General features: G+C 37.6%; 1 protein-coding gene across 1 annotated transcript; it reads left to right on the top strand.

Moving 5' to 3' along the window:
- The first annotated feature begins 1,031 nt into the window (after positions 1-1,031).
- Positions 1,032-16,113, top strand: st14b (ST14 transmembrane serine protease matriptase b). Its single transcript, XM_082140380.1, has 19 exons — positions 1,032-1,380; positions 2,185-2,347; positions 2,452-2,582; positions 2,715-2,785; positions 3,429-3,613; positions 3,781-3,816; positions 3,894-4,128; positions 4,262-4,404; positions 9,831-9,928; positions 10,040-10,146; positions 10,847-10,980; positions 11,074-11,178; positions 11,300-11,407; positions 11,497-11,613; positions 12,347-12,469; positions 12,962-13,145; positions 13,220-13,491; positions 14,838-14,974; positions 15,073-16,113. Exons 1-19 carry the CDS (start codon positions 1,285-1,287, stop codon positions 15,232-15,234), a joined length of 2,607 nt encoding a protein of 868 aa, XP_081996506.1. The 5' UTR covers positions 1,032-1,284; the 3' UTR covers positions 15,235-16,113.
- The last annotated feature ends 285 nt before the right edge of the window (positions 16,114-16,398 follow it).

Raw genomic sequence — 16,398 nt, forward strand, 5'->3', positions numbered from 1 at the left:
GTAGTATTTAGTCAAAAAACTTTCACTGTGTTGAGAAGTGTACAGTCATTACTTTTAAAACATAAAAGTAGTTTATTACAAAATAATAGAACATTAAACCCTATAAAAGGTACCTTATGAGGCTTAGAGAGTGTACAGTAAGATCACATTATTTAACATTAACGCATTAACCAACATTAACAATGAGAAATACAACTTGTAACAATATTTATTCATCTTTGTTCTTTAGTTAATAAAAATACAATTGTTCCTTGTTCTGTGTTCCAGTTTATCCTCAATTTACCTAACACTGATTATCAAGGGATTCCTGACATGACCGAAAGAGAAGCCTTGTTTTTCCACTTAATGATGACAAGTGCCTGAGGTCGAAAATGGCAAAGATTTAAATAATTAATGAGCTTTAATAAGAAGGTTTTAATGATGATCTTTGGGGTGTTCTTGCTGCTCTCTTGTGTCTCTTTACTTATGTGTTTATAAAGTATAAAGTCTGTCCATCATCATCACCATCATCATGTCACTGTGGTAATTAACTTTTCAGATGTATCTATTGAACTTGAAACGTATCAATTGAACTTGAAAATCTCATTCCATTTTTGTCTTTTTTTTGTGACAAATTATTGTGTTGACTGCATTTGTCAGCCCTAGTAGCCATAATTATGAGATAAAGATGAACAAACAAATAATTTAATTTATCGGAGACCAACTGTGGAATGATATTAGACAATATATTTATATAGTAGTAAAAAAAAGAATAATTAAATAATAATAATAATAATAATAATTCAACCCTGACATTCATTCTGACATATTTAAAAAAAAATTATTATAACATTTTCTGAAGTTTAAACACCTTCAGTGACTTGGCAAAAAACCAAGAGTTTGAGAGTTTTTTAAGAGTTTGTATTATATGTGTTAACAGTTTGACAGCAAATAAGACACAAATGTTTTTTTTTGTTTTTTAATCATGTTTACCAAGTATTATTTATAGATATCCTGGTTTTCTCACGTCACACCTGTGTTCTCGTGTCTACAGGAAGTACAGCACAGGATGGTTACGAGAGACTCACCTGCAGCTCGAAACTGGGTGGGAAGTGTAACTTTACGATTTACAATAAATATGTTTGTTTTTCATATCCAAAACCTACATTAATAATAAAATCAACAGGGTTATACCGTCTCGATTTTAAAAGATCATGCAAAAAAAGGGCTGGATTGAGGGCTAGTTTCTGGTTAATCCAGCAGGCACCTACGCGCGCGTGTCAGCGGGTTTCGCTATAGGTGAACATGACACATGAACAGCAACACAGTGGACTGACAGCGGCCAATTTGACAAATACGTCGAATGACATGGACCCGCTCAAATCTGGAAAAAAATTTCCGGTATGTTTTAAACTGAGTATCTTTATTACTATTTTTTTCGTGTTGTCAGTTGTTTCAGGCGTTATTACCCTGAAACAACTGCTGGGACTCTTTGTACAGTGCTGTTTGTGTTTGGAATTTACATAATTAACAGCCTCATTTGTTCGGTAGTTATATTAAGATATAGGCAATTTTAGTTTGTATATTATAACTATAGGCTATACATATAGCCTACTATAACTATTATAGCTGTAATTGTATTATATTAAATGTTTATGGCTGTCTAATTTGATTTGCTTCACTGTTTTATATAGCTTAAAACCAATGGTTAAATTGTCATTGCAGTTCCAGTCTCAAGTTTACATTGAGGAAAAAATTCTTCAGTATCCTCCACCAATATTTTAAAAATAAGTATATACTGTAAATATGTATTTAAAGATCTTTAACCAAAAGACTGCCATCAAAATAACCGGTTTTTCCTCAATTAAGAAAAGCCTTCACTTCAGTCACGTGACTCACACACACACACTCGTGCCAACGCATACTTGACTGGGGTGGATTGTTGACGCTGATGAGAAAGGTGTTGGTTCAGGATTAAGAAAACAGTTGCTACCACATTATTCCATGTAGGCCTACTCATACCAGTGAGATTGGACTGCTTAAGAGGAATAGCCTGTTTTCACATGGGTGGTTCAAAATTGCATTTTAGTCATGTACAGTACAGTGTGTCCTCAGGGTTACAGAGAGTAGGCTAACTCATTCTATACGTAACAGTCACATGTAACCAACTCAAAAAGCACAAGTGTATTTTACATTTCTCTGTAGGACAGTGGCTTGGACCAGACAGAGCAGTTTCTTCCTGCATCGGATGAAAAGAAGTTACAGAAGAGGATATCGCACAGGGCCAGGACGATTTTGGCAATAGGTCTACCCACAGCATTAGCCATCATTGCATTAGTAACTGGAGTGCTAGTGTGGCATTTCCATTGTGAGTTATTTAACCTGTAAACTAACACACTGCTATTATCACCATAAACAGCAAATCTGAATGATTTTGATAAGACAATAACTCCAGCATGTTTATTGTTATAGTCAGGCCAATTGGAAAGGTGAAGAAGTTGTTTAGTGGTTCTTTGACCATCTCCAGTCAGACGTTCTCAGATGCTTATGAAAACTCTAACAGCACTGAATATAAAGAACTGGCTTCAAAGGTCTCACAGCAGGTGAGGTGGTCATGTTTCTTTGAAAGTTTTTTTTTTTCATGTTTTTATTTGTCTACTTCATCAATGGCTATAGGAAGTGGTATATTCAGTTCATAATCTTAATACTTTGCATAATTCTACCTTGTCTTTCAGCTCAAAACAATATACGGTCAAGTGAACTTGCTGTCCAGGTACCATGTCGCATCCAGTGTGCAAGGTTTCAGGTAATTAAATAATTCTAACACTCATGAGAGAAAATGATGGTTAGTTGACATGAAAGGTCAATCAGAAAGTTCACTCTTTTCATTTTTCTATAGTTATTATATATGCAGATGAGATTACCTTATATTAACTGACAGACAGCATGGAATATTTGTTGTTTAAAGGCCAACTCACACAGCACAGACAAACACCAACAAACAAGCCTGCCATTGGATTTAGAATTTTATGAAAAATAACTAATATTCACACTGCCCCAAAAGACACCGACAAACGCTGATTCAAAACGTTCAATCGGGTGAAAACAAACCCCGTCCAACGACAACAGACGCCGACAGGGGTAACACTGATCCAACAAACCCCACAAACGTGTTTATCTGTGCGGTGTGAATAGGCCTTAAATATTTGTTTGTCACACTGCAGGACTATTTAAGTGTATATAACCCCTTATATTCAAAATCAAGTGAATGAAAAAGTTATTTGTCAGCCAACCTTGAATAGTCCACCCCAAAATCTCTTTTAAAACAAAGCTATAATTGTTTTAGGGCATCACAGAATATGCCGGACTCATTTCATACTATGAATCTCATTCATGTTTATTTGCATTGATTTGTATTGTAAGTTTCAAAACAAATTCTTCCCCAATAGTGAGGGCAGTAATAACGGTATCATCGCATATTACCTGTCTGAGTTTAATGTGCGGGAGTCCAAATTATCTGCTGTGGATGAGGCCATTGCATCCATGGATGGGGTGGAAAATGTACGGAAAAGCCGGAGTGGTTTTGGTCGGAAGACTGACAATAGCCTCACCATTGATGGCATGACATCAGGAGGTAAATCTACTGGAAGAGGGTTTCATATTACCCACATAGTTTCAGTCTGTCACCTCTTGCAATCTAACCAGAAACTTCAAAGAAATATGGGTCTCATTTTAGTCTAGCACTATTCAGTCTTAATTGTTTACAATAAAAATGCATATATATTTTGGTGTGTATTACAGCTGTGGATGCTCGGTTAGCTGGCAAAAACCTCAAACGTGAGTAAAAGATATGCTCCTTACATTTATCTATTTAGGTGTTCATATCTCAGTATTGAACTTGTCCTGTCTTTCAGGGCCCATTAAGAGGTCTCATCATGCCCATGAGAACCAGACAGAAATTATCCGGTCTCCAGGGTTTCCTGATTCCTCCTACTCTCCCAACCTTTACAGCGAGTGGCAGATTCGGGCCGACCCAGAGCACAGGATCAGACTAGAGTTTGACGTCCTAGACCTGGAGAAAGACTGTCGTAATGATTTCATCAAAGTGTATGACTCATTAGCACCATCAGAGAAGCAAGTCATTACTGAGTAAGTGTTTGTACGCTCTCAGTCATCCTCTCCATGACACAGTACCGCATGTGTGAGCAGTGTCACATTGCACATGCCTGTTTGTTTTCATTGTCTTTGTGATATGTGGAATCTAACAACTGTGTTCATGCAGGAAATGTGGATATCGCTTACCAAGTGAGAAGCTCATTTTCATCTCCTCTGGGAATGTCATGCTGGTTACACTGGTTACAAATGAAGAGAAAAACTTCCCAGGTTTCAGGGCATTTTACTCTCAGATTCCAGCCAAAATTCAAGGTAGAGTTTAATGATATATAAACTCCTGTGTAGGGTCCAGAATTCCCTTTTTGACACATTTGCCAATGACAAATTTACTGGATATAAATATTTCTTGTCTGCCATGAAACTGCATTATTCAGATCATTGTCACTTGCAACATCATATATACCCATATGCGCTGTGTCGTTAAAACTCTGTCGCAAACATGTAAACACACATTTTGATTTTGTTCCTAATATATTAATTTTGGTGGTTTGTGAGGAACATTAATACATACACTATTGTTCAAAGGTTACAACTAAATTAAGTGACACAAGTTGTTTTCGTTATGAAATTACTTTTGTATTTGCGAGGGTCAGACAAACATTTTAATAATATAAGCATGTTGCATTGCAGTTCTTTATAAAATAACTGGACACTTGCAAGCAGGGGTACCTTAAGATACAGCATTAGGGTTGGCCGATAAAAATGTATCTTGTCAATACACATTTAACATTTACAACACTGTGCTGCCTAAAAATATGGGTCAAAAATAGGTGCGTGTGCAAATTCACTCTTTGCAGTAGATTGCACTTGTGGAACAGCAGAATTATTGGTGCTACATAAACAAAGCTGCACTGCACTTATAAACACTATATTATTATAGGCATTATGGAGGTAATATGAAAAGAAAATGCCATAAAAAAATATAAACTCATAAATTAAAATTCATTATTCATCAGCAGATCAAAATAGTCACTTGGTATAAATGTCTAAATAAAAGTTTAAATAGCAATAGATTCTATTGTAGTAAGATGCTATTTGTACTTAAAATAGTGGCAGATACTATTTGTACCTCAGTCTTTTGTACATTAAACGGTATGCAATAACAGTGCTAATGATTATTAATTGGATGCCGCCTTATTGGGACAATAAAGCTACACCTACCTCCACCCCTATCCGATAAACACTTTATTATTAAACACACTTTAGTTCCACTTTTCGAATATTTCATCATTTTTATTGAAAATAAATGCCATTCCGATCTGATATGTGATGGGAAAAGGAAGTAGAGCGAGTTCGGTAAAAGGCAGATTCGAACGATTTATCAAATTGTGTAATACGCACCTTACCCCCACACTATTATCACTGTTAACAATGCATTATTTTGTCTGGCTCAACCAGACTTCAGTGGGCGAAGTTAATGGTCTCTAATGACAAAGCGGCCTATTGCGCTTAGTGTAAACAAAGAGTTTTGAAGTTATTTGGTGTAAATAGACACTTCAATAAATGTGGGCTATTTGATGGTTGCAAACTGCTCTAAAACTAAAGCGTGAGCACGTAGAATGCATAACAGAAAAAAACTAAGTTTTTTTACTTGCAACATGCAGTGCTCTCATTAAATTAATTAAAATCATAGCATTTTAATGTTTAATTATCACGTTTAAGCAATATTGGGATTCCTGTTTTTCCATCCCCAGATTTAAAACCTCCTGAAATTAAAATTGAGACTAAAGCAGCACCGATGGAAAACAGTGACTGGATCTGAAACTTTCAGATAACACAGATTATATCCGCGCGAAAGTTACTGAACTCGCATTCAGCCAGAGTGGCTCTCTCGGCCTGTATGACTTTATGGAAAGTTGTCCAGCCATTATTGTGCATTAATGCTCCCCTGCTTGCAAGTGACCTGCCAAAACCAGGTGTTTTGGAAAATGTTAAAGGAATAGTTACCCAAAAATGAAAATTGTCATTATTTACTCACCCTCATGCCATTCCAAACCTGTATGACTGTAATGAAGAGGCAGCGGCATTGAGATCCATGTGCAGTATATTTATTATCAGCATTAAACAGAACAAACAGGCAGGGGTCAAACACCAGCAAAAGAGATATCCAAGGCTGAACACAAACGTAGTCAAAAGGCAGGCAGAGTTTCAGGGCAGGCAGCAAACAAAGTAGCAAGTATCCAGGCAAACAAAGCAGAGTCACAAAGGCAATAGGCAAAGGATCGATACGGTGAAAACAGTCCAGGGTCAATAACGAGGAAACAATGGAAACAGCGAAAACGCTCAGAAATGTCAGCCAGGGCAGAACAAGACATCACAATGATGGAGTGGAGAGAGACTGAATAAATAGTCCAAATAATGAGCGGCAGGTGTGCAGATAATCAGTACCAGGCATGGGATCATGGGAAATGGAGTTTAAATGGATAGTCAATATTTGGGAGAGGGAGCCCTCTGGTGGCGAGTAGGAGGAACCACAGAGGCTTGATTCATGACAGGAGTTAGGGAGATCGGTGACAATGTCTATGGCAATGTGAGACCAAGGATGTTGAGGGATGGGTAATGGTTGTAGTAGACCGGCTGGTAGTTGCTTGGAGGATTTGGAGATACTGCATGTCGGACTGTTCTGAATGAAGGAGATGGTGTCTTTCTGTATGGAAAGCCACCAAAAGCGGTTTGTGAGTAGTTGAAGAGTGGCGGTGATACTAGGGTGGCCGGAACTGGGCGATGAATGGACGTATTGGGTGATTCTTTTGCGGATGGATGGTGGTACATATGTTCTGTCGGGCGGGCAGTTCGGTGGAGGTGTATCTGATTTTTGAGCCTCTGTTAACTCTGTCATGATATCCCATTGAACTGGAGCAAGAATGAGGGTGGGAGAGATGATGGATTTGCTGGATGGTGGTTGATGAGAGGATTCATGTTGCAGAGAGAGGGTTGTACTGCCTTTATTTTACATTTACATTTATTCATTTAGCTGACGCTTTTATCCAAAGCGACTTACAATTGCTATATATGTCAGAGGTCGCACGTCTCTGGAGCAACTAGGGGTTAAGTGTCTTGCTCAGGGACACACTGGTGTCTCACAGTGGATTCGAACCCGGGTCTCTCACACCAAAGGCATGTGTCTTATCCATTGCGCCACCACCACCCCTGTGCGAATTTTCTTTGACCCAGGTTGGTAGGTGATTGTGAAATTAAACCGTGTAAAGAATAACGCCCACCTTGCTTGCCTTGGGTTGAGTCTTTTCGCGGATCGTAGATATTCCAGATTTCTGTGGTCAGTTAGTACCAGGAAAGAATGTTTGGCCCCCTCCAACCAATGTCGCCATTCCTTAAAGGCTGCCTGCATGGCTAAAAGTTCACAGTTCCCGACATCATAGTTCTGTTATGTTGTGGTGAGCTTGTGTGAGAAATAAGCACAAGGGAACATTTTGGGGGGTGTGTCCTGACGTTGAGAGAGAACAGCACCGATGCCAGTGTTGGATGCATCCACCTCTATGATGAACTCGTACTCGGGATCAGGATGGTGCAATATAGGAGCACTGGTAAAAAGTTCTCAGGTCATTAAAAGACTGTACGGCTGCTGGTGACCAGAGTAGTCTTTGTCCTCCTTTCTTGGTCATGGATGTCAAAGGAGCTGTGATTGTACTGAAGCCTCTAATAAAGCGTCAGTAAAAGTTGCGAACGTGTTTGACGTGATCCTCGAGGGAGTCTGAGTAGATGAGAATATCATCAATGTATACGATGACCCATCTTTTTAGCATGTCTCGGAAGGTATCATTAATGAATGCCTGGAACACAGAGGGACTATTGGCCAAATATTCATGGCACAACCAAATAACCATAACCAAATATTCATAGTGCCCTGTAGCAGTAGAGAAAGCCGTCTTCCATTCGTCCTCCTCTTGAATTCGAATGAGATTGTAGGTGTTTTGGAGATCAAGTTTGGTGAAATATTTAGCTGTGCGAAGTTCAAGGGCTGCTGGGTCTAGAGGTAAAGTGTAGCAATCTTTGACAGTAATGTCATTTAGCCCTCTGTAGTCGATGCATGGGCAAAGCCCTCCATCCTTCTTACTGACAAAGAAGCCGCCGGCTGAGGCTGGAGAAGTGGACGGTCGAATAAATCCCTTTGCCAGTTCCTCCTCAATGTATGTCCTCATGGTTTCTGATTCAGGTTGTGATAGAGGGAAGATGCGGCCTTTAGGGGGTGTAGAATCTAGAATGAGTTTGATACTACAATCACTGGAACGATGAGGTGGAAGTTGAGATGCCTTGATCTTGCTAAAAGCTTCCTTAAGATCGATATATTCTGGTGGAAGATTTGGAGCAGAATTGGGTTCTAGAAGTACAGTAGCGGCTTAAACAGGCATGGAAGTAGCAGATTGTAGACAATTTCGTTGACAGTTGTCGGACCAATGGGTAATTTGTCCATCGATCCAGGAAATTTGTGGATTGTGTGCTTGTAGCCAGGAAAGTCCAAGAATTATGGGGTGGTTAGGTAACTGGATAAGGAAAAACTGAATGGTTTCAGTGTGTACGGATCCTGTTTGCAGCTAGTGCTGCCACTGCCAACAAAGATTCACAGAGTATTCATGGAATAAGATTAGACTAGACAAAGTCACTGTCAATAAAATGACCCGCTGCTCCTGAATCAATCATGGCCGTGGTTATCACAGATTTGCCAGAGAACATTAAAATCACTGAGAATTCTATACATGATAAAGAGCGAGAGATAGAGCTTGAAGGACTTACAGCAGTAGTGTTGTGAAGAGGGGGTCGTTTGGGGCAGGATGCCTTTAGTTGTCCTGGTTGACCCCCTTACAGACAAAGATTCTGTTGAATGTGTCGCTCTCTCTCCTCTGAAGTGATACGGGTTAGTCTGATTTGCATGGGTTCAGAATCGTGCGCGTCAGGAGATGTGGTGGTGTGATAAGCCAGATTTCTAGTGGGTCTGTGTGATTGAATCAAATTGTCAACACGGATGGCCAGCTTAATGAATTGGTCCAAAGTTGCTCCTTCATCGTGACATGCAAGTTCAGATTGGAGCTCCAGATTCAGACCAAGATTCAAACAGCAACTTCAAAGTGGTTTCAACCCAGTCAGTTTGTGCTGCCAACGTGCGAAAAGCGAGTGCAAACTCAGCAGCTGTGTTTCTTCCTTGCTGGAGATTTAAGAGCTGAACACCAAGATTCTTTTCCTCCTCTGGATGATCAAACACTTCACAAAATCATTGTAGGAAGCTAGAAAATTAAGAAAATGGGGACTAACCATCGGTCCATACTGCAGTTGCCTACTCCAGAACTCGACCAGTTAATAACGTATACACAAAGGCTATACGACTGGAGAACATTGAAGAAATCCCTTACACTTGGTGGGTAATGTCAATATTTGGGAGAGGGAGCCCTCTGGTGGTGAGTAGGAGGAACCACAGAGGCATGATTCGTTACTATGACTTGCTTCTGTGAGAAAAAAACACACACACACACACAAAATCTCTTCTTTTGTGTTCCACGGAAGAAAGAAAGTCATACAGGTTTGGAACGACATTATGGTGAGTAAATGACAGAATTTTCATTTGTGGGTGAACTGTCCCTTTAATTCTGGATCATGTGCTTGTGTGTTAAATCAAGCAAATCTAAGGCCAATATTTGTGTGAAGTAAATTGTCACATTCTTTAGACTGCGGAGGGAGACTAACAGGGCTTCGGGGTACCTTCACATCACCTGGCTATCCCTCCCATTACCCACCTCAGATTGAGTGTGTCTGGAACATTGAGGTAAAATAGATTTGTTCTCAATGTCACTTACATTTTCCTTCATCATTGGTCTGTTTCTTACATTAGTTCCTCACAATATTGTAAGTTCTTAAATGTTCTTCTGTCTCACAGGTTCCACCAGGAAAGCATATCAAGATTAAGTTTGACAAGTTCTCTATACATGGCCCTGAAAAGGACACCATCAGCTGTCCCACAGACTACTTGGAGTTAAATTACAGGTAAGACAAAAGTCTCTCTATTATAAAGGAATTATTTACACAGATCTGTTGCTTCAAAATAATCATCATTTACCTGATTAGATGTTACTAACTATTAAATATATAGAAGTAGATCATTTATGCACTACTAAAAAGTTTGGGCTCAGTACAATTTCTTTTTAAATAAATGAATACTTTCATTCAGCAAGGATACATTAAATTGATCAAAAGTGACAGTAAGGACATTTATAATGTAACTGTTTTTATAAATGTTTCTATTTCAGATAAATGCGGTTCTTTTGAACTTTTTTATTCATCAAATAATTCTGAAAAAATGTATCATGGTTTTCATAAATTTACTAAGCAGCTCAACTGTTTTCAACATTAATAATAAGAAATGTTTCTTGAGCAGCAAATCAGCATATTATAAATATTTCTGAAGGATCATGTGACACTGAAGACTAGAGTAATGATGCTGAAAATTCAGCGTTGTCATCACAGGAATGAATTACATTTTAAAATATATTTAAATAGAACTATTATTTTAAATTGTAATGATACTCCGAGTCCACAACATTAAATTGTTACTGTATTTTCGATCAAATAAATGAAGCCTTGGTGGGTATAATAAGAGCCTTCTTTCAAAAATAATAACAAATCTTACCGACCCCAAACTTTTAAATGTTAATGGACACTCTGTTATTTTCCTTTATTTTATAAGAATATGTGGAGAGAAGCCACCTAAAACAGTGTACACTATCAAATCAAACCAAGTAACAGTCAAATTTAAGTCTGACCTGTCCTACGTGAGCGAGGGCTTTTCTGCAGAGTTTGAGGCCTTTGAACCCACTAATCGTGAGTAGAATCATATTGTTTTCTGCTGATTTTAAAACACAATGTTCTAAGCCAGTCCATCATGACAAAAATATCTCAATCACCTTTCCACAGCCTGTCCGGGGAGGTTCCAGTGTGACAGTGATCTGTGTGTGTCTACTAACCTAGAGTGTGATGGCTACAATGACTGTGGAGATATGAGTGATGAGAGGGGCTGCAGTAAGTTTATTCCACTTGTACTCTGTCTTTCTATAGTTGTTTTCACAAAGAGAAGCTCTTGAAATACTATAATAATGTGTCATTTGGGATTTTACATTGCTTTCTTTACCCATGCATGCAGTCTGTAATGTGACTCAAATCAAATGCAAGAACGGCTTCTGCAAGCCCAGTTTCTGGCTCTGTGATGGGGTGAATGATTGCGGAGATGGCACTGATGAGGAAGACTGTGGTAAGGATGAAACCAGCTCTCAAAGTCATGAACTACAGAGCAAGAGTAATGGAGATGATTTCAGGTTGTTTTTTCGATTTTGTCTGCAGGGAATTGTAAAGCTCAAGAGTTCAAATGTCGAAATGGCCGCTGCATTTCAACACATAAGCAGTGTAATGGCTACAACGACTGTGGAGATGGTTCAGATGAATCTCAGTGTGCGAAATGTAAGAACTTTCATTCAATAATGGCAATTTCTTTGCCTGTTGTTGCATAGACTGTAAAAAAGAAAGATGACGTGTCTCCACTTCCTTGCACTGTAGAAAAATGAAGCCACTGTTGTTGAAGAAATAGTCGTTGACATGTTGCACTAATTACGTCATTTAGAGCCCGAGTCTGCGCAGTACAGAGGTATCAAGGTCCCGCCCATAGTCCCGCTCCCGCAGACTCAATCGCAAACACACAGCTGTCAATCATGATGTTAGACTACTAAACTAAAACCAATTTTTATTTGTACAGCGAACACTTGAGCATACCTCAGCGTGATAAGAACTGCTTAAAATGACAGAAACCATCTTTGGGATTTTTTATTTTTTAAATGTAATTGGATTTTTTTGTTTGGTTCGCGTCCCATTCCATGGAGAGGGCGGGGTTTATGACCTAGACTGCAGCCAGCCACTAGGGGGCGATCAAAATGCTTTGGCTTCAGTTTTCAGGATGTTTGTGGCACACTTGCCCTGTCATCTTTTATATTTTTGGCCTCAATTTGACCTCAGTTTATTTCTATATTAAAAAGTGCATAATTAATGATATTATTATGTATATATACCTCTATTGCTTACGTATGATTTCACAATTAGTTTCTTATCAGCAGCACAATTTACCTTGGAGGTTGACTATACCTGCTGTCAACATAAGCAGTCACACTATTGGATTTAATTACTTCTCTTTTATATCTAGCCATAACTATTCGCTGCTCGGAAAACTCTTATAAGTGCATGGATAACCAATGCATTAGCAAGCTGAACCCTATGTGTGATGGAGAAATTGACTGTGCGGATGGTTCAGATGAAGCAGAGTGTAGTAAGTTCAAAATTATTCTTTCTTTCCACTGAGAAATCATGAGGGATTTGTTGTTCACAAAAGTGACATTGAAGACTTTTATAATGTTACATCTGTTCATCAAAGAATCCTGAAAAAAGTATCACGGTTTCCACAAAAAAAAACTGTATGAAGCAGCACAACAGTTTTCAACTCCGACATGTTTATTATATTTAATATTTTCTATATTTTGTTCAAAATGAATTGAATATCAATTCAAAAGATTACAGTATGTCAAAATTGACCATTTTAATTGTTGGAAGGTTAAGATCTCTGTTATGTATTTCTGATACTGTATGTTTAAAACCATCTCCACCATTTTTCATGTGATGGTACATTTATGATAGATAATAGTTTTGAATGATAATAGTAACAATGTTAATAGTTCTTAATAAGTTCTCCTTACAACAGCAAAAAAAAACATGCCATTAATATTATGTGTATTTATTTGATCATTTTGGTGATTCACTGTAGAATGCGGGACTAAGCCCTACAAGTCCAGTCGTATTGTGGGTGGAAAGGACTCGAATGAGGGAGAATGGCCCTGGCAAGTCAGCCTCCACATGAAGAGCCAAGGTCATGTGTGCGGGGCGTCTGTTATCAGTAACCGCTGGCTTGTCACTGCTGCTCACTGCGTGCAGGACACTGAAAAGTTCAAGTGAGTTCTCATCTTGTTTGGTCCTCTCCATCTCTCCTGCACTGATCCTGACTGATTGTTTGTTCTTTTGCTAGGTATTCTCAGCCTGACCAGTGGGAAGTCTATCTAGGCCTAATTAACCAGGGTGACACTAATAAGTCAACCCTAAAAAGCCTGAAGCGCATCATTTCTCACCCTCAGTACGATCCCATGAGCTACGACAATGACATCGCTCTAATGGAGTTGGACAGCCCTGTGACTCTAAGCCAGAACATCTGGCCCGTCTGCTTACCTGATGCCACACATGACTTCCCAGCAGGCAAATCTGTATGGATCACTGGCTGGGGCAAGATGAGAGAGGAAGTTGGTAAGTTGTGTAACAACATATAATCAATTAAAACAATTTTTTTTTTTTAAAGAAGTCTCTTATGCTCACCAATGCTGCATTTATTTGATCAAATATACAGAAAATATATTGTAATATACTGTGAAATATTATTACAATTTAAAATAACAGTTTTCTATTTATATATTTTTCTGTGAAGGCAAAGCTTGATTTTCAGCATCATTACCCTAGTCTTCAGTGTCACATGATCCTTCAGAAATTATTTTAATATGCTGATTGATGCTCAACAAACATATTATTATCAATGTTGAAAACAGTAATATTTAATATTTTTGTGACTCAGATGTTAATGTTGTGATTGGTAATTAAATGGTAATTCTTTATAATCTGTCATAGTTAGTGGTTCTTAATGAGGCTAAACTCCTTCAGTAATTATTGATTATCTAAAACTTTCTCAGTCCTAAATTTGCTATTACTTACTGATTAGTTAATCTTCCATATTTGTTTCCATATTGGTTAATAGTAATAGCTGATGTGTTAATGTAGTACTACTCATTTGTCCTGGATTACTTTGCACTTAGTTATCTATTTATGACGAACCATTATTCTAAAGTGTGACTGGAAACAATTTTAAAGTATTCATTTTTCCAGGACATTTACAGTAATGTCATGCTTGATTCTGTCCTGCTTTATTCTAAAATTAACTTTTTGAATGTCATTTTAAAACTAAAGAACTATGGAATGACACAAATGGATGTGTGGGAGTATTGCAATCTTATTTTAGATCCCTTACAGTATTTTTATACTACTACTACTACAAAAAAAACAAAACAAGATATAGACACAAATTTATACTTAATACTTTATACTACAGAATTAATTTCAAGCATTTAAAAAAATATTTTTCATTGATGTTCTATGAAAAAATTAATTGTAATTTGACAAAAAAAACAAACAAAAAAAGAATCGTACACTTTTTTAGGAAATTAAAATCCAGTCATATCAGTAGTCTGAATATAACAATAGATAAATCAACATATAAAATGGTTTTATTTTACAGAGCAAATAAGTGAATCATGGCTGAATCTTAGAAGTGCATTTAGCCTGACACGACTGCCAGACAGGCTGTTTTTGTTGTTGTTGTTTTTGCACATAACACAAATTTAGTCAAGTGTGTCTAAACTCTAAAACAAAACTGGTAAAACTGGTAGTGTTGCTATATTTGTCCAAACCACATAATGAGAGAACGTACTTACACACTGAATGTCATTACAGTACAAAGTATGATGTAATAAGAGTTATTATGATGTAAATGATGATGTAAAAATGAGTTAGTGAGCTAATAAAGTGTCTTCTCCCTGCTCTAGATGATGTTGCATCAGTGTTGCAGAAGGCAGAGGTGCGCATTATTAACAGCACTGTGTGCAGCAAGCTGATGGATGATGGGACAACACCACGCATGATCTGTGCAGGTGTATTGAGTGGAGGTGTAGATGCCTGTCAGGTAAAATGAAAGTTTTTGATTGTTGTTTTTCACATTCAGATACATGTCATAAACTTGCTTCTCAATATTGTACAAAATATTTCTCTTTCCCCTGCCAGGGTGACTCAGGTGGGCCAATGACTTCCACTGAGAGCAATGGGCGCATGTTCCTTGCTGGAGTGGTGAGTTGGGGAGATGGCTGCGGTCGCAAGAACAGGCCTGGTGTCTACACACGGGTCACAGAATACCGCAGCTGGATCAAGCAGATGACAGGGGTTTAGTGTCACAACGGTGACAAGAAATGGACTAAAGCCTAACAACCTGCATTGAAAGTTATTGAGGAAAAATTAAGGCATTCATATTCGTCAAGTCATGTTTCCGGAGCCATAAAGATTCTTATAATCAGCCAACATGATGTCCACAAGAAAGTTTTTTTTGATGAAGATCTGTTTAGTTTTTTCATAATAAGGAGCTCTTATAGTTTCTTAATCTATCTTTGTGTTTCTGTATGTGTTTACACTCTTAAAAGAGTTTTGTCTATATGGACAATGCTGTTTTTTTAGCTCAAATGAACTGTGTTTCTCTTTCTGTGGAGGAAAAGTATTCTTGCTGCCTTGCTAAGTCATTAAAACTTGAGTGCTTCTCAGGGATTTTTGTAATGTAATTGATGGCGTAACATGTCAATGGACGGTGCTTTGTTTTTATTTGTGTTACATTGTAGCTTTATAATCTCTTTTCATACCAAACAGTCTTCATAATCAGATCTGTGCACAAATGTATTTTATGGCTAAATAACAGGAAACAATTTTAGAGTATTCATTTATTCTAGACAGTTAATGTCCTTCTTGAATGTCATTTTAATTGTGTGTTTGTGTGTTTGTGTGTGTGTGTGTGTGTGTGTGTGTGTGTGTGTGTGTGTGTGTGTGTGTGTGTGTGTGTGTGTGTGTGTGTGTGTGTGTGTGTGTGTGTGTGTGTGTGTGTGTGTGTGTGTGTGTTTTTTTTTGTTGCAGTTTTATTTACATAATGACCTTTGTTTTACTGTTGTGTGTATCTGTAATATTTTTATTTTTGTTAATGCCCTCCTTGGGGGATTGGCGTTCCCATAATGTGCCTTAATGCTTTAGTAGGTTCTTTGATAAAAATTATAAGTGAAATTCTAATCTGCTTATTTTTCATGTTGTGAAATCAGGGCTTGGTGTTACATTTAAAGAAAGACGTTTAGAAAAATAATACAATTGCATCAAATACATTTTAAATATAGCAAATTTAACATATAGGTTAACAAAAAATATAACATTATATACAATTTTTAATCTTCAGTCAGCTATTAAGTCAAAGCTGAGCTTTGTCCACTTGTTTACCCAAGATATTATAATAGATCTATATATATATATATATATATATATATATATATATATATATATATATATATATATATAGGCTTA

Source organism: Leuciscus leuciscus (assembly GCF_965113295.1).
Source record: "Leuciscus leuciscus genome assembly, chromosome: 16".
Taxonomy (NCBI): Eukaryota; Metazoa; Chordata; class Actinopteri; order Cypriniformes; family Leuciscidae; genus Leuciscus; species Leuciscus leuciscus.

Excerpts from the sequence above, each read along its gene's own strand:
- st14b (XM_082140380.1), top strand. The coding sequence starts at position 1,285 with ATGACACATGAACAGCAACACAGTGGACTGACAGCGGCCAATTTGACA. Across the intron at positions 4,405-9,830 it reads GATTCCAGCCAAAATTCAAG|ACTGCGGAGGGAGACTAACA; the intron begins GTAGAGTTTAAT and ends CACATTCTTTAG. Across the intron at positions 11,408-11,496 it reads CACTGATGAGGAAGACTGTG|GGAATTGTAAAGCTCAAGAG; the intron begins GTAAGGATGAAA and ends TTTTGTCTGCAG.